The 25,772-nt window shown below is 51.9% G+C and overlaps 1 protein-coding gene across 2 annotated transcripts in view; it reads left to right on the top strand.

Annotated features, from left to right (window-relative positions):
• The window catches only part of AKAP1 (A-kinase anchoring protein 1), a 35,086-nt gene extending 12,313 nt beyond the window's left edge, over nucleotides 1-22,773 (top strand). Inside the window, exons 2-11 of one of the 2 annotated variants that reach the window (XM_047080985.1) lie at nucleotides 8,476-10,114; nucleotides 12,676-12,809; nucleotides 14,397-14,523; nucleotides 15,070-15,197; nucleotides 17,291-17,468; nucleotides 18,839-18,989; nucleotides 19,442-19,509; nucleotides 20,922-20,995; nucleotides 21,211-21,273; nucleotides 21,827-22,773. In XM_047080985.1, the coding sequence (XP_046936941.1) occupies nucleotides 8,500-10,114; nucleotides 12,676-12,809; nucleotides 14,397-14,523; nucleotides 15,070-15,197; nucleotides 17,291-17,468; nucleotides 18,839-18,989; nucleotides 19,442-19,509; nucleotides 20,922-20,995; nucleotides 21,211-21,273; nucleotides 21,827-21,901 (2,613 nt within the window). In that variant the 5' untranslated portion in view covers nucleotides 8,476-8,499 and the 3' untranslated portion in view covers nucleotides 21,902-22,773. Of the gene's footprint in view, nucleotides 1-8,475; nucleotides 10,115-12,675; nucleotides 12,810-14,396; nucleotides 14,524-15,069; nucleotides 15,198-17,290; nucleotides 17,469-18,806; nucleotides 18,990-19,441; nucleotides 19,510-20,921; nucleotides 20,996-21,210; nucleotides 21,274-21,826 lie in introns of those variants that run through there. The other variant, XM_047080987.1, reaches the window with a different exon arrangement.
• The last annotated feature ends 2,999 nt before the right edge of the window (nucleotides 22,774-25,772 follow it).

Raw genomic sequence — 25,772 nt, 5'->3', positions numbered from 1 at the left:
TCTCTCTCTCTCACCCTCCCTCTCTCCCTTCCTCCCTCCCTCCCTCTCCCCCTCTCCCTCCCTCTCTCCCTCCCCCCCCCTTTTTTTTTCTTTTTTCCACCAAGTTTTCCAAATTGGGGGTTCCTTTAATTTGTAACTGAACTGGAGGAGGACCAGCTCTTAATCGGAGACCATGTCCGGAGATAGGATTTTTCACTTCTGGCTCTTACCTGGAGCTGGTGGGACTTGGCTCTGGGTCTCCACAACCGGAGACCCAGCTGGAGAAGGCTTCACTGAGCAGGTACTCCCACCCAGACGGTACTGGGTTAAGGTCAAGCCTCCAGTCTCCTGGAGAGCAGCTGGGGAAGGGTCCTTGACTTTTTGGCCAGTTGGTCTGCCTAGAACAGGGAGTAGGACTGGTCTGGCCACAGTGGCCCACCTGGCTGCTCTGTGGGACCATCACAATGAAGGGTGTGGGGGACAGTACGGGGCAGGACCTCATAGCCCCACTGTGAGCTAATTGGGAATCTTTAGGGTGCCAACACGAGTCACAGCTCACACGGGCCCCCTACGGATGAAGGCAACAACCCCTTGAACATCAGGACTGGGCTGAGATCAACATCCCTGAGGCATGGCTCTGACACTCTGATTCCTGGGCCCCAGCCATGCTGCTAAGTGCGAGTGGCCCAGCCTACCACCATCCCCCATCCTCAGTAGCAGCCCCAGACACTGCCCATCAAGGTAGGCATTGGCTGTCACGGTATTTCTCTAGCTCTAGTGTTTGCTTTGGGGCTTCTGGGAGTACCCTCTAGGACTATGCGTCCAGTAGGTAGCTGCCAGCTCACTGTATGTGGCTATTCAAATTTAAATTAATATTAAATAAAATTTAAAATTCAGTTTGTTATGTTGATCGCATTTCGAGTGCTCAGCCCCCTGTGACAAAGTAGCTGCCAATACTGGACTGTAGTTGTCACTTGGGGAACACCCAGGCCTTTGCCTTTTGTGACCTGCTCTGCTTTGGCCATGTTGCAGCTGCTGCAACTTGTTCCCATTGCCTTGACAGTGAAGGTCAGACTCCTTTTGTCTGGCCTCTACCAGCTCTTCAGCTTTGGCTTCCAGGACTTCTGCTCTCTCTGGGACTTGCTGTTCCCTTCCACCCCCAAAGGCATCTTGGGTTTAGAATCTGAATTTATGTCATTAATGCAGTGTTGCAACCTTAGAAAATTCCGGCCACCTTTGGGACGGCCTTCTCAGGGTTCTGTTTGCCCACTTCTGAAATTGGGCTCAGCGTGTGCAGGTGTGTGTGTGTGTGTGTGTGTGTGTGTGTGTGTGAGAGAGAGAGAGAGAGAGAGAGAGAGAGAGAGAAAGAAATTCTTCAGTATGCACTGTGAGCTTCTGGTGGACAGAAGCTTTTTCTTGCAATTTGAACATATTTATGTGTGAATTACTACGTGAATGTAAGTATATAACTTCAACCTTGTAAGGAATTAGGTAAACACATGCTGTAGAAATCAAGAGGCCCTCTTGGTGGTCTTGCAAAGACCTCTGTTTGTGTGTGGTCTTCCTCTAGCAAACTGGGGGGAGGGGTGAGGCGGGTGGCCCTGACCTTGACCATGCCCACAACCTGCTGTTGTGCTCTGAATGCAGTGACAGCAGGTGCTGGGCTTCAGGTTCAGGGTTCAGGTAGCTACTCCCTGTCCTTTGAAGACTCCCTCCCCCCCCCACCCCCACCCCCCTCCTTCAAGGGGAAAAGCCCCTCAGCAACAACTTGGTGTGCTGGGCATTCTAGGGATGGAGTGTCTTGAACACCTGGGGGACTGTCTTTGATAATGTGAACATATAACCCTGGAATAATGGAAATGTTCAGATTTCAACCTAGGGGGTATATAAAAGTCTGCTCAGAATGCCGAGTGGATGTGGCTTCACTGACCAGGTCCAGGCCCACTCTGGCTTGATAGCCACTTGGCTCCTAAGTGATTGTTTTGTGATCAACTTTCCCATCAATTAATTACACACAGCTCCTTTTTCCACAATAACTGTAGCCAAATGGGCTTAGTCACTGGGACCAACACTGTTTGTACTCTTCCCAGAAGTTTGTTTTCTTGTTCAGCAGAAGGCTCTAGACTGCAGTAACCGAGTTGGTCATCGGTGCTGGGAGTGAGGCCATTACTTCTCCAGAGGTAAGCTTTTCTGAGAAGCTGCAGTTTCCTCTGGGAGAAAGGAATCATTTTAAGGATTTTATTTTTTATTTTATTATTTTTAATGTTTGTTTATTTTTAATTTTTTGTCATGTTTTTATTTTATTTTTGAGAGAGAGACAGAATGCAAATGGGTTAGGGGCAGAGAGAGAGGGAGACAGAATCGGAAGCAGGCTCCAGGCTCTGAGCTGTCAGCGCAGACCCCGACGCGGGGTTCGAACTCAAATACGGTGAGATCATGACCTGAGCCAAAGTTGGATGCTTAACCGCCTGTGCCACCCAGGCGCCCCGATTTTTATTTTATTTTTTTTTAAGTGATCTCCACAAGCCAGTGTGGGGCTTAAACTTACAACCCTGGGACTGAGAGTTGCATCCTCCACCAGTTAGACGCCCCAGGAAAGGAATCCATTTAGAACCTGGACCGAGCAGGTGAATGCTAAGGCCTTGTAGGGCCGAGACACGTGCGCCTTCAGCTCTGTGTGACCACTGGGCAAGCAGCCAGCGTGCATCTATTCCCGGGCAAATGGACCTGCTAAAAATAAGCAGGCAGCTATTTAATTCCAACAGATTCAAAATAGCCAATTCTCCTCCCCACCACCCCTCAGGCAGGGCTCTGCATCTTTCTGCAAGGCTTTCCTTTGGCTTGCCTGAGTGTCTGGGGCCTCTGGAGGGGGAGACCGTGGGGGAGAAGGCTGCCTTCAGTTAGTTTGTGCGTGTGAAGGCTTTTAGACCTGCAGTGTTAAATGCCACTTATGTCTTTAGAAGTTCAGCTTTTTTACAGAAAACAACAAAAAAACAAAACCAGGGCAAGGAGAGCAACTCAAGAGTGTGTTCCCAGAAAAGGAAAGTAGCAGAGAGCCTCGTAAGGCTGAAGTGTGCACACTTGTGCGTGTGGGCATATGTGTGTATGCACATGTGAGGGCGGCCCTGTCTGAGAATTCGGGAAAGGCTGCCGCGTCTTCCGGCACCTGTCTAGGCCCCTCCAACGGTGTAAAGCAGGGAAAATGGCATCCTACCGATTCACAAGAAGTCTGTTTGGGGTGAGAGTGGCTCACGGAGGACTCTTGGAAGTGACGGGCTGAGGAAATGAGGAACTTCTCTTGACCAGTGGGAAGTGGGGCTTTGGTCACCCGGCGATCCCTGTGAGGCTCCTCCCGGTAGCGGTGCCTTCAGTGAGTCCCAGCTAGGCTTCTCTGGGTGGGGTGGCTGCTGATCCCCCGGGCCCTTGGCTCTGTTCTTGGTGGAGATGATTAATATCTCTAATCACAGTCCCCAGGCGGCAAGGGCAAAATAAACCAGGCGTGCCTTCTCCTGTCTGGGGATATCACACCTCTTTTCTCAAGTTGCTGCAGCATTTCAGTTGGGCAGTTCCTGTGTCCTGGAGATTTCATGGAGACAAGGGCTTTTCCTGGGTACTGGGTTAGACATGGGCGGGGGGTGGGGGGTGGGGGGCAGTAACTGGTGGGTGCTGGGGATCCAGGTGGGGCATTCAGTATTCATGGGTTGGGTGACATAGCCTCAGGGGACCAATGTTAAACACCTTCTAGGGAGTCCTGCTGACACAATAGCAGGAGGCATCTGGCTTGGAAATGGTGCAGAGACTTCTGAGCTGTGATTAGTTGAGTAGCTATAGTTGACTGTCTGGGGGGAGCTGTGGATGATAGGTTTGGGGTCTCAGCCCCAGTCGGTGGGGAACAAGCAGGACGGGGAAGGTTAGGTGTACAAGCGTTAGAGGTGTTCTGGCAAGATGCAGAGCAGTGTTGTGTCCCCAGGTGACAGGTCTCTGTGTTTAGTGTAAGCTAGGACTGGGAACAGAAGGGACGAAATGGGGACTAGGGGATAGTGACATGGGGGAGCCAGAGTCTGGGTTGTGGTGTGGATCAACTAGGGTGCCTGGCCAAAGCAGGCTGAGAGTGTGTGCTTGAGTGTGGGCCTCTGCTTCTAGCCAGTTCCTGGGATCTCTGGAGGCGGGGCAGGGGTCAACTGCTGGACCCTTGGGATCAACTTCTAGTACCAAAGGGTTGGAGGCATCTCCCAGAGAGGGCGCGTACAAGCAGGGGGAGGGCCAGAGAGAGGAGAGAGAATCCCAAGGAGGCCCTGTGCTGACTCGGGCTCAATCTCACGAACTGTGAGACCGTGACCTGAGCTGAAATCAAGAGTTAGACGCCTAATCGACTGAGCCACCCAGCTGTTTTTAGAGGCGGTTTGTATCTTGGTTAGCAACTCCCTGCTTACACACACACCCCCCATACTGAGTTTGGCTTTGGGCCCTTGATCTGTAAAACAGGGAAACTGCCCTCTGTGTGTTAAGTTTTAGGATTCTTCATCTTCCTCTCTACCCCATTCCATGTAATCTTGTTCCTGAGATCAGAGAATTGGTAGGAGACTGTGGGAATCACAACTATAAAACCCTGTAGAAATGGGATTGTCTAGTTAATAAGGAATCAGAACCTAAATTGACTGCCAAGAAGAGAACTTGGGTTCAGACCCCCCAGCCACACTTTCCATTGTGTGTGACCTGGTGGGTGGGACTGACAGTAGGCCATGTGGTAGGCATATTGCCTTATCCTGAGAGCATCCTTCCCCCATGACCTCTATTCCTTCTCAGATTTTATTTATTTTTATGTGGAAGACATTGAATACAAAGCAAATAGCCTGTATGTAATTTGCCACTTTTTCAGGGGTGAGCACATTGTTCCAGTACAGTGGTTCTCTGACTTGAGTGTACATTGGAATCATCTGGGTTAAAAGAAAAAGAAACACCTGGTGCCCTGATCGGACCCTCAGAAATACGGATTTAATTGATTTGGGTGCCACCTTGACCCTGGGAATTTAAAAGCTTCCCAAGTGATGCTAATGTGCCACTAAGTTGGAGAACTGCTGAGAGAGAAATTTCAAAATCTCTCTCCCTGGAAGGAAGACTATATTGGCAGATAAGAAAAAAACCTAAAAAACCGAAAAGCTATCAGAACTAATAAAAGACATCAGTAAGGTTGTAGGATGCAGGGTCAATGTACAAAACCTTTGCCACCCTTCCAGCCTAGAGGCTTGGTGTATGTCTTTCCTGGTTTGCCTATAGGGTTGTCCGGGCACAGACAGCACACACAAGTGGTCCGGGTTTGACCTTGTGTCTCACAGCAGTATTTGCATGTCTGTACATGAGATCCCCTTCTCTATGACTGGCATGTCCACGAATTCTGCAGTGTGTTTAGCAGTGATTCCCCAAGAATTGTTTCAAACGATGCCCCAGTGACCATTATATAGACCTCTGTGCAGAGCTGTTTTTATTCTTTTTATTTTTTTTTTTAAGAGAAGATTGCAAGGGGGTGCCTGGGTGTCTCGGTTAAGCACCCAACTCTTGATTTTGGCTCAGGTTATGATCTCACGGTTTGTGAGATTGAGCCCCGTGTCAGGCTCCGTGCTGATAGCACAGAGCCTGCTTGGGATTCTCTCTCCCCCTCTCTCTGCCTGCATGCTCACACACTGTCTCTCTCCCTCTTTCTCTCTCTTTCTCTCCAAAATAAATAAGCTTTAAAAAAAAAAAAGATTTCAGGTGTGGTGTTTTTAGGTCATAGGAGGTATGGTCATAACTTTTTTTTTTTTATGTTCATTTATATTTGAGAGAGGGAGACAGAGACAGAATCTGAAGCAGGCTGAAGGCTCTGAACCGTCAGTACAGAGCCTGATGTGGGGCTTGAACTCACAAGAGATAGTGAGGTCATAACCTGAACCAAAGTCAGACACTCAACGGACTGAGCCACCTAGGCACCCCTTAACCTTTTAAGAGCAGTATGAACTTCCCCTCCTTGGCCCATACATTGCCTCATTCTCTTAAGACATGAGTGGGTTTCCAGACTTAATGTGGAGTAGAACCTGAGTTCCAGTCCTTGGTTATATGATTTTGAACCTTTAAGTTTTTTTTTTTAATTTTAAGTTTGTTTATTTATTTTGAGAGGGGGAGAGAGAATACCAAGCAGGCTTCGCACGGTCAGCACAGAGCCTGTGGTAGGGCTCAAACTCGGGAACCGTGAGATCATGACCTGAGCTGAAAACCAGAGTTGGATGCTTAACTGACTGAGCCACCAGGTTCCTCTAAGTTTTTATTTAACCTCTACACCCAGCGTGGGCTCAAACTCCCAACCCTGAAATCAAGAGTACCATGCTCCACCAATTGAACTAGCCAGGCGACCCTGCATGGAGCTATTTATTTTTTAATTTTTTAAATTAAAAAAAATTTTTTTAATGTTTATTTTTGAGGGAGAGAGACAGAGGCAGAGACAGAGCGCAAGTGGGGGAGGAGCAGAGAGAGGGAGACACAGAATCCGAAACAGTCCCGAGGCTCCAAGCTGTCAGCACAGGGCTTGACAACACAGGGCTTGAACTCACAAGCTGTGTGATTATGACCTGAGCCAAAGTCAGAAGCTTAACTAACTGAGCCACCCAGGTGGCTTTATTTTTTAATTTTTAACGTTTATTTATTTTTGAGCGAGAGAGGGAGAGGGGCAGAGAGAGGGAGACACAGAATCGGAAGCATGCTCCAGGCTCTGAGCTGTCAGCACAGAGCCTGACATGGGGTCGAACTCACAAATGGTGAGATCATGACCTGAGCCGAAGACGGATGCTCAACCGCTTGAGCCACCCAGGTACCCCTTCATTGAGCTATTTTAACCTTGATGATGGCAATACCTTCCAAACCAGGTGGTTGAAGATTAAGTGATGCAAGGGAGAGTATCTAGTGAGGTTCTGTGTTTGAATGTGAAGCTGTAAGGAACATCACCGAAGCTTCTGCCTGGAGGGATTCATGAGGTCTTCCGAGTGTGGCCACTGCTTAGCTTCTGCTTTGTGTTTTCTAATCCCATGGATTTACTTCAGATATTAGCAAGAAGGTTTATGGCTTTCCCCACCCCCTCACTTTGGGGCTGAAGATGTTTCCCAGTGTTCCTTCACAAACTGTAATGTGGTTGTGAATCCCCCGGGGGTCTTGTTAAAATGCAGCTAGTCATTCAGGTCTGGGCTGGGGTTGCCTTTGTAGCAGGTTCCCAGGTGATGCTCGGTGTTTCTGGCCCATAGACCGCACTTGAAGAAGTAAGGTCCTACAGCAGTGGCCCCCAGCCTCCACTGAACTTTAGAACCACCTGGGAACCGTGTGCTCTGGTTTTGCCAGAGACCATTAACATAATTAAACCAGGAAGAGTTGTTAAAGCCTTTACATTTGTCTCTGCAACAAAGCTCAAACCCAAATTAAGGTATAATTCACCATATCAGTGGAGGAGTTTTGGTTTTAAGATGTCTTGTGATTTTTGCAGACAGAATAAAATTTACTGGCATGGGAGGTACTGAGTTACAAGCATTCTGGAATAAGTCTGTCACATACCTCTAAAGAGAGCTAACCCTGCTTTGCATAGCACTTAATACATAGCTAATCTTCATATCAACCATCCTTTATGAGATGTGTCCCCGTCTTATGATGAAGAAAACTGAGGTTCCTATCTCCTTTACACGTCTACCACCTTCTTCTGTCTAGGCCCTTATCATCTCTCCTGGCCTGGATCCAACTGACTTAGGTCTCCAGGTTCCTGTCACTTGATATGCTATTTATCCTACTCCCAGAATCACCTGGTAACAGTTTGGTGTATGTGCCTTGCAGACCTCCGCTGGTTCTCTGTTGCCTACAGGATAAAATCCAGACTCCACAGTGAGGCCCCAGAACCCTCATCGAGTCCACTAAGCAACTTGATTCTTCAAGCATGACCTGTATCTCCATGCCACTGTATGTTTTGCTGGTCTCTTACCCTGGAGCAACCCCCTCATCCTTTTGAAATCTTCTTCATCCTTTGCTCCAGCTCCCTCTTGCTACGTAACGGTTTCATTGACTCATGATTTTGTGGGTGCATGTGCGGGACATACATACATGTGAATTTCAACAGGCATTTAAAAATACTCCAACATCATCTGAATAGATAAGTGTTCTGGGAGTTTAGGGAACTAACACACTAGACACACTATCCCCTTGGGGGAGCATAGAATTTGGCATTGAGGAGTGATGCAGGGAGGGATTTGGGCCCAAGAGAAGGCTTGTCTTGTTTCAAGGGAGCGTGCTCAGGAGGAGGGAGCAGAAGGGGGCATCTCTCCCTACCCACCCGCCTCCAGTGGATCACACATAGGGTGCGAGCAGGAGGAGGGATGTCGCTCACAGAGGCAGGGAAAGGGAGAGAGAGTAGCTGATTGTCTTTCCTGTGCAGTGGTATCAGGATCCCCCTACCTGGCTCTCATCGCATCTCTTTCTCCTCCTCTCCAGGTATCATTTCTTCAGGCCTCCAGGATGGCCATCCAGTTCCGTTCACTTTTCCCCTTGGCATTGCCTGGAATGTTAGCACTCCTCGGCTGGTGGTGGTTCTTCTCTCGTAAAAAGCATATCAGCAGCCAGGACAGACAGGTGGAGGCCAGCGCTGTGGAGCTGAGGGCTGGCCATGCCATCAAAGAGCCACTCCCCGTGGAGGACCCCCGTCCTGGAGTAGCATCCACGCCCCCCAGCGTTGTGCTGCCCGCGGAAAAAGAGCTGTCCACCTTGAGCAAGCCTCCCGCCGAGCCCCCAGCCTTGCTGCGGGCACATCCAGCCTGTCGCAGGTCGGAGTCCTCAGGCAGCCTTCCTAACAGCACAGACGTGAGATTTCGACCGGGAACACGCAGAGATGACAGTACAAAGGTGGAACTAGCCCTGACGGGTGATGAAGAAGCCAAGTCCATTCCTCCTGAGTGTCCCCTTCTGACCCCAAAAGGTGTTCCTTTCCCCCACGAAGCGGCTGAGGTGTGCAAGCAAGAGTCCCCGTTCAGTGGGCCGGCAGGGCGGGGCGGGCAGGGCCAGGCTGCGGACCCCCAAGAGAAGCCAAGAGAGACGGGTGGGGCGGAAGGCACTGGCGACGCGGTGTCAGCAGAAAATGTGCCGGAAGAGAGTGTGTTGTGCCAGGAGCGTGGCTCTGAATCGCAGACCAGCAAGTTGCCCACCCTGGCTCCCTTGGGAGGTGCCGGGGAGAAGGGGAAGGGCCGCCCGCCACAGGCCGAGGAGGACGCAGCGGGGCAGCTGCTGAGCAGCCTCGTGGGGTCGGCTCACGTGGAGCTGACGGAGGACGGCGAGCCGCCGGTGCCTCAGGCCAGTGGCAGAGCCTGTGATGCACACCGCACAGGAGAGCCGGGCACAGGGGGCGCTGCCGAGCAGAATGAGAAGATTGAGCAGGCTGCCTACCAGATCATCTCCAAAGTGATCTTGGAGGCGACCGAAGAGGTGCTGGCCACCACCATGGGCAGGATCGCAGGTCGGGTGTATCAGGCTTCGGCCGGGCAGCCGCACGGGCAGAAGGAGGAGAGCCGCGCCCCAGCCTGCCAGAAAACCGCCCCAGGGCGAGAGGCCGAGGAGCCGGCTCCAGCCGCCGTGGAGGCAGAGGCGGCCTCGCGCGTGTCCGTGTCAGAGTCAGACGCCGCCCTCCTGTTGCCAGGCCCGCCCGCGGAGGACCTGCCACCACCAAAGACCTACGCGAGCTGCCTGAGCAGCCCTCTGTCCAGCCCCAGCAAGGACAAGAAGCCAAAGAACTCTGCACACCACATCTCCCTGGCCCCCTGCCCACTGCCCGCCGTCCCCCAGGGGGAGTTGCTAGATGGGGCACGTGTCCTGGTGGAAGATACCGGATGTGTCACCTGCACCTCTGACAGCAGCCAGAATGTCTCTTCAGTGGTCTCTGAGCAGTGCTCAGATTCCATCAGTGCTTCAGGGCTTGAAGACTTGTGCACGGACACCAACTCAAGCCCCAGGGACAAGGCCATCACCCCGCTGCTGCCAGAAAGTACTGTGCCCTTCAGCAATGGGGTGCTGAAGGGGGAGCTATCTGACTTGGGGAATGAGGATGGATGGACCGCGGATGCGGAAGCAGATCATTCGGGAGGTAGGAGGGTCTTGGGCATCCCTCACCTAGAGGACGGGGTGGTGGGGTGTCTGTTCGGTGGCCAGAGGCTGCTGGTCTGCCTCTCCCTCTGCTGCTTCTGCAGTAAGAATGCTCTTCGACTCTGTGTCCCAGCTGGCCTGCAGAAGGTCGGGGTACAGCGCAGCAGTGGTGGGTAACTGAGAAGTTGGGCTGCCCTGAGCCCCCCAAAGCCCCAGGAGCTGTAACTTGGTTCGGCAGCCAGGGACCCTCCCTAGTCCTCCTGAAGGAGCCAGCTCAAAGTTGGTTTCGCTGATTAACCTCAGCGTGCCTCTTTTCTCTCTTTCAAACCAACCTCTTAAAGGTTTTTGTAATGGAGAGGCCTCCTTAGCTTAATCCAAAGTACCAAGAGTGGGTGTGAGCTTTTTTTTTTTTTTTTTTTTGAATGGTTGATTTCCTTTTAATCATGTGCTTGTTCCCATGTCTTCACCTGCCTTCCTTCTCCAGAAGCTCTTACCGGGTAAGTGCCCAGGGAGCGGCCACGGCTTTGACATTGCGGGAGGCTCTCGCTTTCCTGCCTTGTCGCCACTGTTCCTCGGCACAGAGCCCTCCACCATTTCCTTTCCGTGCGGCCGCAGCTCCACCCCGGGAAGGAGGGGCACTTTGGTAACCAAGTATCCACTGGGTTTTTCGAGTGCTGACCCCAGCGTAGACAGTTCAGACCGCTAACTTACAGGTCAGCAGCTCCTGACCCTGGTTTTGCAGCCACCCTGGGGTATTTTCATTTATCTCCCGGAAAGAGGCCATGAAGATCCCCTCCCCCGTGGGGGTCTCTGATCTGCTTGCCCTGGAGCCATTCCCTACCCTCTCTGCTCCAGGCAGGTTGGGGGTCTTTGCTGGGAGTTTTACTACTTGCAGCAGTACTTTCATCATAGCACATTTTGTCACCTTTGACACTGCTGATCTATGTACCTCTGAAGGAAAAAACTCATCATTGTGATCATGAGCGTACAAGGCCAGAGACTGTAAGATGCATCCTAACGTCAGGGATGTTAAAATCGTTTGTTTGTTTGTTTGCTTGCTTGTTTGTTTAGTAAAAAAGATCTTAAAGTGGGTAAACAATTTTTTTTTTAAGAATAAAGGAATTTCCCTTTGTCTGCTGGCCCTCAGCCAAATTAACAGGCCTGCCAGCCGTGTCATGCCACCTCTAGATTGATTGTGGCGGCTACTCTGCTGCGGTGATGGCCTCGTGTTTAGATCTTTTGGAAGAGAAGGCGGTGATGGGGCGTGGTGATGGTGGGGAAGTGTGGGGACAACAGATTCGAACTTGGCGGTACCATTTGCCCAGCACTCCGTTGTGCGCAGCACAGGCTCCCGCCTCCCCCACATCTGCACCTTGGTGCACGGCCCTCCCTGTGCGTGAGGAAGTTGAGGCTGAGCGGGGCTGGGACCACCAGCTAAGGAAGCTGGCCTGTGAGCACAGCCTGCTAGAGTCCTGTGTGGTCTGAGCCACCTCTGGGTGTCCTTGGGGTGGCCGGTATCAGCCAGTCCTGTTTTGTTCGGGAGAGGCTGGAGCCCCTGATGTTGAAGGATGAAGTCACTTTCAAGGTGATTCTTCCTTAGCTGGGAATGGAATCTCTTTTAAGCCTTGCTCTGCATCCAGACAGTACATGCATTGCTTGGCAAAGGATTATGTCCAGAGTTTGGAAAAACCATGTGGATAATAACCTAATTAGTAGACTCTCAGGAGCGATCTATTTCTGGCAGTTGAGTCGTCCATATTTAAGCTAGAGTCCTCTTAAGCTGGTCTGGACCCGTTTTTCTGAGATGGCCTCCTGGCACATTCTTGAGCAAGAGTGGAGCAGACCACATTGATCTCAGGGTCCTGCTTCCTGCTCTGTTGTCTGGAGCATGAACTTCAGTTCAGTCTTTTGACCGGGGGTTAAAGACCCACCATGAGCCCAGAAGAGCATTCAGAGTTGCACAGGTCAGGCCTAAGAGAGGAAGAGGAGAGCCGCCTTCCTCCGTCTACTTCCAGTAGGCCCCAGGTGGTATGGGATGAGAATGGCGCCTTCAAGGGTGGACTCTTTCTAGCTCTGCCTGGCTGAAGGTCATGGCCCTTGAGCCCAGGCCTGGGGCCTTGGGGGCCTTAGAGTCTCTTGGTTTGAGGGGCTGGCATAGTCAGAAGGGCGTGGGCCAGTTGTGACTGGTCGGTCTCCGTGGAAGCCAGCACCTGATACCCGGCTCCTGGGACCGTGTGGACCTGCTGGCCCGCTCCCCCACCCCGTGGACTCCCCTTCCCAGCTCACCACTTGTCTCTGCTCAGGCAGCTGTGGCTGGGCGTGGCTGCCAGTTCAGCAAGTGGGGCTGTGAGCGACAGGCTAAAATTAGGTGTATCTACACCCCCAGTTCTCCTTTCATTGGGGTCGTTCCGAGCCTTTTAGACTGCGGGTTGACAGCCGCCAAGCTTGAGGAGGGGGTGTGGGGCGGGGGGCCTCCTGGGAATGTGAGTTCGGAAGTTCTGCATTATTGACTTCTCTTAGCTGGTGTCTGTGTGTCTGTGTGTGCCGCTTCCTCCCCTGCAGGATCGGACAGGAACAGCATGGATTCAGTGGATGGTTGCTGTGGCCCCAGGAAGACTGACGGTTTCCAGAACGCCCAAGCGGGCTCCAGTCCTAAGAAGGTCGACCTCATCATCTGGGAGATCGAGGTGCCAAAGGTAAGGGCTGCAGGGTCATGGGGCTTAGGGGGAGGGACAGTAAACCCGAGGCAGTCCCTGAGTGAGCCAGAGGCTGAAGGGAAAAGGGAGCGCCACACTCTGCCGCGTTCGGAGAGCTTGCTGTGAGGTGGAATCCCCTCAGCCGCCCTCAGGAGGGGCCTGTTCTTGTCCGCTTCAGACTCACAGGCCGCTCGCTCCCGCCTGGGGCTGCCCTGTGTGTGTGTTCTGGGGCTCAGGTCATCTGAGATGCCCACAAAAGCCAGACTGAGGATGTGGGCCAGGCAGGAGTCCCTTCACTGCGCTCTGCCCGAGCTCTCCAGCGCAAGGTAGATTTGGTAATTGAGCACAGCATAAGTCCGTATTTCGGAGAGCTTGAAAAGTATAGAAATGTATGAAGAAAATAACAAGCTGCTCTAGTCTCACCCCCGAGAGTGACTGTGAAGACTTTTATTTCCTTCTCGTCTTGCACCCTGTGGTTTTTAAACAAAACTGAGATTATGTTGCTTTAATTAATGCTTTTAAATATTTAACAATTTAATTTTCCTGTGTTATTCTCTGAAAATATAATTTTAACTGCGTTATTCGTTGTGTGAACGTCAGTTTACTTCACCAGTCCCCAAATCCAGGGTGCTTAAGTGGTTTCTAGCTCCTTGCTGTTCTAACTTACAATTTATGAGCTTGATCTTGATGTTTATTGCTGGGGCTCAGAAATAATTGGCCAACTGAATTCTCCTGGGCGCTTAGCTCCCTGCTGCTGTGGAGACTTGGCTTGGTTTGAACTCTGGGTCAGGCGGGCTGCTTTGACCCCAGGGTGCTGGCTCCCTTGGTGTTTTCTCCTGCCGTGACCCTGATAGCAATCCTGCCCTCTTCTCCTTCAGTGGTTGCAAAGGGCGCGCCCAGGCAGCTCTGGGTGCAGAGCGACTGTGTCCTTTGTGGCTCTGCTGGGGTGGGGTCGTTTGGGATCATCTCCGAGCTTGTCTTACATCATGGCTAAGTTTGGCTTCTTCTGTCTGCCTTGAACTCTTGGCATGCTGGGCACTTTTGCAAGCCTCGTGCTCTGAAGGCTCCAGCCCGCTATCAATTGGCAGCAGAAGCCCAAGGGTTCTTTTGACTTTTACTTTCAAACGAGTCTCTATCTTTGAAACCAGATAGACTTGAAGAGGTCAGAAACCAGATAGACTTGAAGAGGTCAGAGAAGTCCTAAATCGTGCTTGTGCTGGTGAAACATCTAGTGTAGATTTGGGAGGAGAATATGCTGCTTTGCAGCTTTCTGGATGTAGGCCAGGTTGTCGGAGGAAGAAATGGGAACTGCTGAGTCCTGGGGGCCAGACTGTGTCATTCAGCCACTTAGTAGCTTTGTGATATTGGGTGAGTTACTTAGCCTTTCTGAGCTTGTTAATTTGTAAAACAGTGATAAAGGTATCTGTTTCATGGTAAGTGCTTACAGCAGTGCCTGGCAAATGAGTGCTGGCATGTTAACCGTTAATATGTTTGAGCTTGACCTTGTGTAAAACAAAGGTAGGTCTTGGGGAACGCAGGGAGTTGGTTTCCCATTAACACCCCCAATTGTCTCTCTGTCTCTCTCAGCACTTAGTTGGTCGGCTAATTGGCAAGCAGGGGCGGTATGTGAGTTTTTTGAAGCAAACGTCTGGTGCCAAGATCTACATCTCAACCCTGCCTTATACCCAGAACATCCAGATCTGCCACATAGAAGGTCAGTGGCACCTGCCACCCTTTGTTTAGGTTTCTTGCCTGAAAGCATTTGAGTCCCAGTTCTTCCCCTTTTGGGATCTCAGTCTACAAATAGAGAATGCTGATCATCCCAGGTGATCTTCAGCCCTCCTCTCCAGTTCAGGTACTTGAAGGGGCCTCTGCTCCCTCCCCCAGATCTTCTGGCCAGGAGAGGCATGGGCACTCAGGCAGGCTGGGGGTCCTGGCCTTATAGTGCCCGCTGCCTCACACGCCTCCCTCGCAGAGCAGAACGGGATTCCCCTCCGGTCGGTGAGGGCTGGGCCTTTCCCATCTGCTAGCCTCCTATTGCATTCAAAGCATGGACACAGCGGCAGAGGTACCATTTGAAAGGTCAGTGGGTTTCAAGCCTCTGTAGATGCTTTTCTTCTTAAGGCAGAACTTAGCTGTTTGGCACTCTAAAGATTTACTTGAGCTCTGGGAAAAGTCTGGTGGAGTGGGGGTTGTGTGTGAGTTTGGTTTTGCGGTTTGTCCTACCCACTGTGGCTCTCCTGCTTTTACCCCCATCTAGGCTCTCAGCATCATGTAGACAAGGCGCTGAACCTGATTGGAAAGAAGTTCAAGGAACTGAACCTCACCAATATCTATGCTCCCCCACTGCCGTCACTGGCACTGCCTTCTCTTCCGATGACTTCCTGGGTGAGCATGTGCCTGGGGGACCAGATCCTCTTGCCTTCCTTTCACCCCAGCCTGCCCCAAATAAGAAACTCCCAAGACTATGGGCCCACAAGGCCAAGAGCTCGTTGACATCTCTGACCTGTCACCTCTGGCCTCCTCTGGTCAGTTCAGTTATGCTTCTATTTTTTTATTTTTGAGAGAGACAGTGCAAGTGGCGAAGGGGCAGAGAGAGAGAGGGGAAGGAGCGGAGAGAGAGGGGGACACAGAATCCAAAGCAGGCTCCAGGCTCTGAGCTGTCAGCACAGAGCCCATCGTGCGGCTCGAACCCACTAACTGTGAGATCACGACCTGAGCGGAAGTCGGACGCTTAACCGAATGAGCCACCCATGTGCCCCTCAGTTATGCTTCTAGTCTGTGTTTTCTGGGGCTGGGCTTTAGGGCTGAAGTGCTGGTACAAAGCCATACGTGCCTCTGTCCTCACTTGGAGGGATGGTTCTCCTCAGGCCGGCACCTGTTGTGTTTTCAAGGCATTTGCCTAGGAAGGATTATGGTCTATCCAGGAGACCGGGTGCACTTGGCTGGCTTGGGTCTCCTTAAGGCTGGTGCTGTGTGCAGAGTCACAGCCTAACCCCTCTGAGGCCTGGGTGGGACCCACCATTGTGGGCTTGGATGGGCTCATGATGGGTCCTTGTGTTCCTTACTCCTAGTTGAGCCGGGCCTAGTGGTGGCCCTGGTGAAGGATTCCCTTTCCCTTTCCCTTCTCATGGGAAATACCTAGATTATTAAAGGAGAAGAAATTCTCCCCACCAGGCTGTGGAAACCCGGAGGCTCTTTGGAGGGAAAGCTGACCTCTTGGGGCCTCTGTGTGCTGGGGGCCGTGGCGTTTCTGGGGCCTGTCACTCAGATCCTGCAACATGCCTCCAGCTCTGTTTGAGCTTTATGTCACTGGTAGAGGAATTGTAGGGTTTTGTAGGCCAAAGATGACTGTTGCATTTCACACGTGGGCTGAACGTGCTCCTTCAAGAAAATTGCCTCCCTAGCTTTTGTTTGGGATGGTTGACTTCTCGGTTCTGTATCTTGCCCCCTCCAAAGATCTCTGTGCCGTGGGTGAAGGCAGGGGATGGAGTTCCTGTTATCTTCTGTGGATGTTTGGGAGTGGACTGAACCCCACTCTGTCCTTTACTTCTGAATCATAGCATTTTTCCCAGCAGGCTTGGACCAGACCCGCTCTTAAATTATACACAATTGAGCAGTTGTTAGGGCTTCCTCCCATTGTTCTCTGTGTGGAGAGGAGATTCCAGATACCTTGCAACCAGCAGCACTCGGGGGAGGTGGGGAAGTCAGAACTCTTAGCCAGAGGTGTGGCCACCTGACTGGATGGGACTAGACATCTTTCTGTGTCCAGGCCCACCTAGATGTTGCCTGTAAGGGAAATTAGTGTCTAGGGACAAGTCTTTTTGAGACCAGGCTTAGCCTCTGCTAGGGCCTGTAATGTGGGGCCTGGCCACTGAGCAAATCTACATTCTGAATCGCAGAGTGGGAAGGACTTGGGAGGGTGTCTGTGGAGTGTAGAGAGGAAGAGACAGTAGGACTTTAACAGTTGGGTCCTTGTTGGCAGGAAAGCGGAGGAGAGAGAGCCTGTCAAACTTGAAGCTCCTGGGATCAGCTGCAGGGCCACAGATGCTGGCTGGGGGGCCTGAGGGCCTGCCCACCTCTTACCCCCTGGTAGCTTGTTCTCAGTGGCCCCTCATTCCCTTGTCTTCCCTGGTGCTACAGTCTCAAGTAGTGGTGGGGGGAACGGAGGCTCTGGTTCCTGGACCCTGCCCGGAGCCCCTCATTGTTTCCACAGCTGCCTCCTCCCTGCCCAGCCCTGAGGCGAGGCCACCTCTGGAGGTTACTGTTGGCATTGCAGGACAGGGCCTCTGAGGTGTCACACTTTCCATGGCTGAAGTAGTTTTCCTTGAACTTCTGCCATTTGGGTGCCATGTTGCGTTGGGTTGTCATGCCCTTTTCAAAGAGGTGCCAGTTCAGAGACTTGCCCTGCGGCCTCAGGGCTTACTTCAAACCCGAGGAGGATTGTTGCAGCGCCTGCTGCCCCTTCTCCTCCTCTGCAGCTCATGCTCCCCGATGGCATCACTGTGGAGGTGATCGTGGTCAACCAGGTCAACGCTGGGCACTTGTTCGTGCAGCAGCACACGCACCCCACCTTCCATGCACTGCGGAGCCTGGACCAGCAGATGTACCTGTGCTATTCCCAGCCCGGGATCCCCACCTTGCCCACCCCGGTGGAAAGTAAGTGCTGCCCTGGGGTCAGCGGGGAGCCCTGGCCAGGCCATGGGGAGAGGTTTTGGGGGTGGCCTGTTCTGCGCTTGGTCTTGACCCAGGAGGAGGCTGTTCTGGGATCCTTCATGGGAACAGCATCCCTGAGTGCTTGCCAGCAGGATGGAGTTATTGTGGGCTGGGTTACCCAGCGAGCCCAATGGAAATGGTCTTCCCACTGGCTGACAGAGTCCCATGGGGTTGGAGTAGAGTTTTAACACACGAATTCTAGCTCTGCCATGTATCTGTGGAATGGGGCTGATGCCAGCTTGTTCCAGGAATTAGGGTTGGATTATTCTATGTAAAGAGCCTGATCCAGATGGTGATTCTCGTAGAAGCTCCTGACGGGCAAGAGGCCTTTGTGGTGGGTTGGTTCATCTCTGTTTGACAGATGAGAAAACTGAGCCTCTGAAGTCGAGGGAGTTGCCTAGGTGACACTTGAGCAGGAACCAGGGTCCTGGGGTCTAAACTCACTTGTGGTCTTGAGTCTGTCCTTTGTCACAATTTTCTTTGTTGCCCGTGTTGGCGAGAATCCAAGATCAGAACATCTCTTCACCCATTGCTATCAGGGACTCCTAACCTGGAGCACCCTAGGGGGCTTCAAGGCATTCGAGAAATCTATGAAGTTACTGAGATCACAGAAATAAGGATTTAATTTTCATTAGAGTCTCTGTTGTTGCCTCAATCCAGCAGTGAAGACCAAACTGGGGTCTGAGTGACTATGCCAGGGGTTCCCCTTAAGGGTCAAGGTCAGGACACAGTGTGGTCAACTGAGTGTGCAGGCCCTCAGCCTGTAGTTCCGTTTGTTCTGGCCCTGCTGCTACAGGCAGGGGTTGGTGACCGCTGGCTGCCAGGGACACGTGTGCTCTGAGCAACTTCCTGAAGCAAAGGCTAGAAGAAGCAGGCTTAAGCCTGCAAGTCCCCTTCTGATCAACTTCTGAGTTGTCACAGGCCGGAACAGGCCCTAGACGCCAGGCCAATGAGATCTGCCACATTTGGAGGTTTTTGATTCTTTCCGGGACTCTCCCTTAAGAATATAAATCCCCCTTCCCTGAGTTTTAGATTTTACTTGGTTTCTTCTGGCCAATCCTTATCTATCTCAGGCTCTAGTAGGTTTCAGAGTAGATGGATCTGGAAGAATGCTTTTTGGTCTGCAGAGCTTTTTGGGTGGCATGTGGGGGGCCAAATTTCCCACATCTAGGTCCTTCCCTTGGCCAGTCTCGGGCTCCAGCGACGCTGTGGGGGCTCCTTGCCATGGTGGGGAGGTGGGTAGCACTGACCGGGGACCCTTGGTGCCCTGTCCTATGCCAGGACTGTCCACACGCTCTCTTCCTGCCCTGCAGTCACGGTCATCTGTGCTGCCCCCGGTGTGGACGGTGCCTGGTGGAGAGCCCAAGTGGTGGCCTCCTACGAGGAAAGCAACGAAGTGGAGATCCGCTACGTGGACTACGGTGGATATAAGAGAGTGAAAGTGGACGCGCTCCGGCAGATCCGGTGGGTCCACACTCCTCCGACGAGCGCGTGCCATGCGTGTTGGGGCTGTGTGATCTCTGCAGAGCTGGCACGGTTCTACCGAGCCTGGGACGTAGGTTGACCCTTTCTCCTGCTGCCTACTCTGGTTTGGCAGGGTCTGATAGGAACCTACTGCTGCTCGTCTCAGTCAAACTGAGCCAGAAAGGCCTGTCTTGGGGAGGAGGTCCCCGGGTATTGTAGGACACAAGTGAAGCAGCTCCTCTGGGAGTTGGATGTGAGCAGTCCCTCTGAGGTCAGGCTGCAGCAGGGAGGTGGCCTGCATCCAGGGAGCCGCGGCCTCCTTGCCCATCGTAGAGGCCTCTGCTTCGCTTCATCCTGGGTCGTGGGAGGCTCACAGCCCGAAGCAGAAGATCGGTATTGGAGTAGAGTCAGACTTCAGGTTCATAAACAGGGTTCCTTCCTTACCTTTCTAGGTCCGACTTTGTGACCCTGCCGTTCCAGGGAGCAGAGGTCCTTCTGGACAGCGTGATGCCCTTGTCAGGTAACGGTCGAGGCCTCTGGCTTTGTGGGAACAGTTGTTGAGAGTGGGTCTTTCTCTTTGAGCGCCTTCCTTTGCACCCAGAGGGCTTATGCTAAATGCAGATTGCTGCGGCTGACAGAGTTCTTGATTGAATAGGTCTGGGCCAAGGCCCAAGGATGTGCATCTCTCTAACAAGTACTCCGGTGATGCCAGTGCTGCTGGCCCTGGACCCACCTTTCAGGACCACCGTTGTGGACTTTACCTAGACCTCCGACCTTGAGAGGTTGCAAACACAGACACCTTCCAGAACATAGTTGAGACCCAGAGTCCTAGCATGTGTGGTTGAGGGCAGGCATTGAGGCCACAGCACTGCTCAGCTAGGCCCTGTGGGGACCATGCCAGCACCGAGCCGTGTGGTATCTTAGACTAACTGCATCCCCTGAGGGTAGGGGACTAACAGTGGTCCTGGGCAAGTTGGTTAGCCTTGCCATTGTTTTTTGTTGTTGTTTTTTTTAAACCATGTGGAAAATGGGATAGTACCTGTCCTTCAGGGCAGCTGAGGAAATTACATAAACCTAGGAACTGATATGTGGATGGTGGTCAAGTTGCAGCTGTCGATGACCAGGATGTTTTCTATTTGTAGGTAATAAATAGTCCGATCATCCCACACTCTTTAATCTTGTTCTTGTCTAAAGCAGTGAAGTGCATTAGAGGCACTACAAGTCTGGTCAGAGTCCTGTCAGCTAGAGCGCTGGGCAAGGCCTGTCTCCTTTCCTTATTGCTCTGTCCAGCATCCCTCTCCATTTCTGTCCCACCTCCACAGTCCCGCCCAGCTGACATGCTCCCTCCCTCATCAGGCATTCCCAGACCTTCACGAACTTGCCTCTCCCATCCTTACCACCTCTTGCCTTGGCTGTGTCCTTGTGCATAACTTTATAATCTGACAACGAGGGCTGCCTCCATGGCTTGCTGCTTAGATTCGAAACCCACCTTCACCACTCTGGGGGCTGGTCGACTTCAGCCACCACCTTAGTCTCTCTGTTCCCACCTGGAAAGTGGGGATAACATCTCATTCATAGGGTGTTGCTGCTTCAGTGGAAGAAGATCTACAACGTGTTCAGCCCAGTCAGCATGCCAATAGGTGGTGGTCGTGGTGGCAACGGTGTTCCCATTGAAGGCAGGGTTTCTGTCCCTTTGGGCCCCACCTGCGGTGGGTGGGTGACCTGTAGCGGAGACCCTGTGAGTGTGTCCACTTGGAGCCCCGTGGAGGCCTGGCCTGTGTCCCTGTCACAGGCGGCTCTTCCAAAGGAAGTTGTCACGTGCCCGGCAGCACCTGAGGCATCTTCTTGGAAAAGCCCTGGAAGCTGTGTAAGTCATGACAATGCTTTGCCTTGGTGAAAGCCTACCTGCTGCTTTTCTTTTTCCTTCTAAAGACGATGACCACTTCTCACCTGAGGCCGATGCAGCTATGAGCGAGATGACGGGAAACACGGCACTGCTGGCTCAGGTGTGTGCGTGGGGGCGGCCAGGCCGCACGGGGGCTGTGTGAGGAGCTTCCTGCCTGGCGTGGGCACAGCCTCCTGGCCTCTCTTATCCAGGATCTTGGATTCCTGGGAACTGACCTTTGAATTCCTTTCTCCTTTGTGGCTTGGGCCCTGGGCTGAGGAGGGGTGCATGGGGTAGCTTTTAAACATGCTTGCTTTTTTTCTATTGTTTTTCTAGGTGACAAGTTACAGTCCGACTGGCCTTCCTCTGATTCAGCTATGGAGTGTGGTTGGAAATGAAGTAAGTTCTGTTCTTTTCCTTTAAGTTGCTGGCCGGCAGTCATGGGTTGATTTGGAGCTGGTTCTGCTGTTGTCTCCGCTTGAGACCATCAGAAAACTATAGGCCTGTAGCCTGCACCTGTAGCGATGGCGGGAGACGTTTTTGGTCGCCACAGTTGGGGGTGGTGATGCCAGTGTCGTCTAGCGGGTGGAGGCCAGGGACTGCTGCTTGGCTTCCTGCCGTGCGCAGACGGGCCCCACAACAAAATGTCAGCGGTCCTTCCTGGATCTTATCCAGACCTTTCTGAACCTTCTGTCCATCGGGTTTTCCATTGCGTTTCTTGGTATTAAAGCTCAGATTTCTTCAGTGTATTGAAAAGCCTGTCGTCCTGCCAACAGAACATTAAGTAAATGCCCCTTGTTGGCCTAGAGGGGTCCTGCCCCCGCCCCCTGTCTCTCTCGGACCTGTTGCGTGCAGTGGTTGTCTGGGACTGTGAGAGGGAGAACCCACGCTGGCTTGAGAAATGGCCCCGGGGTGCAGTGGGCAGAGCTCTCAAGGGAACTTTGTTTTCTAGGCGGTGTTGATAAACCGGTCGCTGGTGGAGCGAGGACTTGCTCAGTGGGTAGACAGCTACTACGCAAGCCTCTGACCCCCGCCCCCCACGGCCTCGTCGGAGTCTCTTGCACTGGTGACGCTGGGCTTGGCGCTAAGGCAAAGACTTTACAGCAGAATAACAAACGTTATCTTCCCTGGAAAGTTCTCTTTTTTTTGTACTGTAGTCACGTTGACAAGGAGGGAACCATGGGTTCTTTCAAAGCCATAGGATGGTGTTGAACGAGCCAGTTGGCTTAACCTGGTTCCAAGCCTTTAAAAACAAAACAAACGAGACAAAAAGCCGAAGTAGAAAGGGTGGCAGCCGGGCTGTCCTCCACCACCTGCACTCCGTCGTCCCCCCCCCTCCCTCCGCAAGACCGAACCACCGCAGCCACCGGCCGAGGGCTGTGCTGCTTGCTTCAGAGGGTTTCTTTTACTTCATTCAGAATCTTTCTTCAGGGAGCAAGACATGAAATCACTAATCGGCATTGATTACTTGTACAGCTGTCGTAAATGAATTTATGATGTTTAACCAGTTTTTATAAACTTCATCTAGGTCTCTCAGAAGGCAGACTTTTTAATGCATATGTAAATACAAAGCAGTCATACCTCTGGCCTTGGTCCCTGGGGGAGGGAAGCTGTTATCTCGCCAAGCCTGGTTGTAATTTGTAACCATTTTCTATTTGTGCAAACTCTGTAAATATGTTTAAAAAAATGTAATATTTTGTATAAGATACACTGGAGAACAAAGGGAACTCAAGATTTTTCCACACCCACATCATCTGTGAGCAGAAGTTCCTTCTGCGGACTACAGCCGCCTGCCTGGGCCAGCTCCTCAGGTGGCTTCCTGGGTGCTGGCTGGACAGGGTGACTGTGTGCTATAGATTGTGATTGGGGCTTTTTTTTTTTTTCTTTTTTTTTTCTTCCCTGTACAAATTTGTTAAAAAAAAAAAAAAAGAAAAAAAAACATTGAATTACCTTACAGTGGTGTGTTTTGATTCTTTTTTAGACTGGCTTTAGCATTGTGCGATTTAAGAAAGTAACTTAAACTTCTATAAACCTTGAATTGTATACACTGTAGCTTTGAGTCCATTTCTTCCGTGCTGAGAAGGGTTGGCGTGGGGAGTGAGGAGGTGATTGTGTGCGGTGGCCTGGAGGGGCCCGTCTAAAGGACACCCAGGGCTTTTAGGACACCGGTTAGCCAGAGATTTCCATCCAGCTTTTTCCTCTCCTTGCCCCACAAGGTGGCAGCCAAGCTTCCTCTGGCTTCCCCTCAGGAGTGTCTCAGATAGCCAGGCCTGACTTTAAAGCACCGGTTTCCAGACGTCTTTGGGTGTTCTCAGTAGATCTTTGCAGTTATTTAATGCGTTGCAGTGGTAGGAGCCATATCCCCCTACGTGGGGAGAGCTTTGATCTACCGGCCCCTCCTCTTAGGGCAAAGGCAGGCCCAGGCCAGGCCCGTGGCTCGGGGCTTTCCTGCCCTTCAGGGGTCTCTGGAGAGCTGAGGCTGCCCAGAGCTCTTTCACACTGAAGCGATCCTCCCAGGGAGAGGCTGCAGCCCCTCTCCCCGGCCGGGGGTAGTGAGTGGTTGGCTCCTGGGACCCCACCTCAAGGCAGGGAAGTAAATGAAGTAAAATCATGGCAGTGTCCCCTGCTGGTACCGAGCTTGGTCCAAGGCCAGCTGTCATGCGGTCTCTGCTGCTGCTAGTCCAAAGTCCCAGCAGTAGTTGGCTGTGACGTGGGCCAACTTGGGTCACGCCCAGTCTCCCTTTTTCTGTGCAGTTCTTCATCCCTGGAACAGAAACTGGTGTGGGGGAGCCTTCAAGCTAGTTTGGGGACAGTCACAAAGCCTGGTGTGCAGATGTGGCCTTCAGCTTTGGAGGGAACCACACGGTTGTGGTGCCTGGAGGTGGGCAGAGGGTGGTGGACGAACAGAGACCAAAGCCAGGGTGGTCCAGACAAGATGGGGGCTCCCGGGGGGACGGGTTGGGGTGACGAGTGATGTGGCAGGATCCCCTGAACAAGGCCTCCAGGACGGGGGTGGGGGGAGGTGGGGCAATGGGGATGAGGGGGTGGGCTGCTCAGGTCTTACAGCCTTAACCTTCAGGAATGGGTCCGTTTAAGGAAGTTTTGGTTTATTGGGAGGAAAAGTGCCTTTGGAAGGGCGGGAAGGGTATGTACTCTTCGAATAGACCCTTCTCAGATTAGAGTTCTGAGAAAGGTGACTTTGGCCATTTTGCTGGTAATCTTGTTGCTCTTACAGAGGAGAGGATTTAAGGAGGCCCTTGCTCCCTCATTCTGGGCATTGGCCCTCCGGACCAGTGTATTTTAGACCCATTCTTGGTCTTTAGACCCGTTTTTGTGTAAAGATTCATTTTTGAGAGAGTGAGTGCAAGCGGGGAAGGGGTAGAGAGAGAGGGAGACAGATAATCCAAAGCGGGCTCTGAACTGACAGCGAACCTGATGCGGGACTCGAACTCACAAACCGTGAGATCATGACCTGAGCCGAAGTCAGACGCTCAGCTGACTGAGCCACCCAGGGGCCCCTAGACCTGTTCTTTGAGTTAACCGAGCCATCCAGGGGACAGCTTAAGTAGGAGTTTGAAAGCTCATGGTGCTGGAGGGAGACTGGATAGCCCGCCATGGGGTGTGGGGGAGGGAGGCTAGTTGTCACGAGGGGTGTTTATTCCAGCTGCTGGCCCTCTGGCCCTCGGGGCCCTGCTAGGTGTGGCTGGTCCCAGTGGGGGTCAGTATGGGTTCTGGGGTTGCCGCTACACCTTGCGCGCCCTCACGCATCCTGCTTAGCTGCCACAGGAATGATGGAGAGCTTACTGGCTCAGACGTCGTGCTGTTCAGCAGGGAATACTTGGTCCTCGTGACACCCCAGTGAGGCGGGGACGGAGCCCGGACATAGATGGTGACTTGAGAAAGTGGTTTGCAGTGGGAGACTCAAAGCCAGGCTGTTGCCCCAAGCCACAGCTCTTCCGAAGCAACACGAGGGTGGCTTGCGCTTTGTTCCACATCCCCACCTAAAGGCTGCACTTGCTACATCTTTGGCCTGCAGAAGAGTTTTGCAAGTTAGCATGGGAAAACACCATGACAGGAGGTGCTCAATCATTTGGCTTATATGAGAAATTAAAATTTAAGAAACATAAATAAAGTCAGGAATTACATGCCGTATCTAGGCCGGAATGAACATTTTGAATCTTTGATGACCCAAGAAGGAAAGAACTCTGGAAAAGGTCATATATGGACCGAGAATAGGAAATTTGGATTGTTTGTAGACCAGCAGTGTCCGAAAGAAATACGGGAGCCACACGTGTAATTTAAAGTTTTCCAGGAGCTCGATAAAAGGGGGGGGGGGGATAGCCAGGTGAAATTAATTTTAAGTTTGTTTAACCCCACATTTCAACATGTAATGCACATTAGAAATATCATTGCGATTTTACAGTATTTTCATACTAAGTGTTTGGAATCCCGTGTGTATATTTTACACTTCTGGCCTGTCTTTTCGGACTAACCACAACTCAGGTGCTCCGTAGCCACAGGAGGCTGCCGCGTCAGGTCCTGGACCATCCCATCGATCACCATCACGCCACTATTAACAGCCTTATGTTCGTCCTTTGCAAAACGTTCTAGGTTCTTTTGCACATTTATTGTTCCAGATGAACTTCAGAATGATTTTTTTGGGGAGGCAATCATGGCGAACGTTTTACTGACATTTGGGAAAAAAATGCATGTTGCCGGTTTGTTACAAAGTTTTATGTGATAATATATTAAATCAAGCTTATAAATTATTCGTATCTGTTGTTTTTCTTACCCTCTCCTTCCAACGTTTTTTTTTTTGTTGTTTTTTTTTGTTTTTTTTTTCGTCTGTACTTTCCATTTCCAAGAAAAAAAAAAGCACATTAAAGGCTTCTGGTATT

The sequence above is a fragment of the Lynx rufus genome, unplaced genomic scaffold (assembly GCF_022079265.1).
Source record: "Lynx rufus isolate CCGP_SWC_20201006 ecotype Redwood Valley unplaced genomic scaffold, mLynRuf1.p SCAF_18, whole genome shotgun sequence".
Taxonomy (NCBI): Eukaryota; Metazoa; Chordata; class Mammalia; order Carnivora; family Felidae; genus Lynx; species Lynx rufus.
Note: the sequence above shows the minus strand (reverse complement) of the source record. Positions and strands in the feature narration are given on the sequence as shown.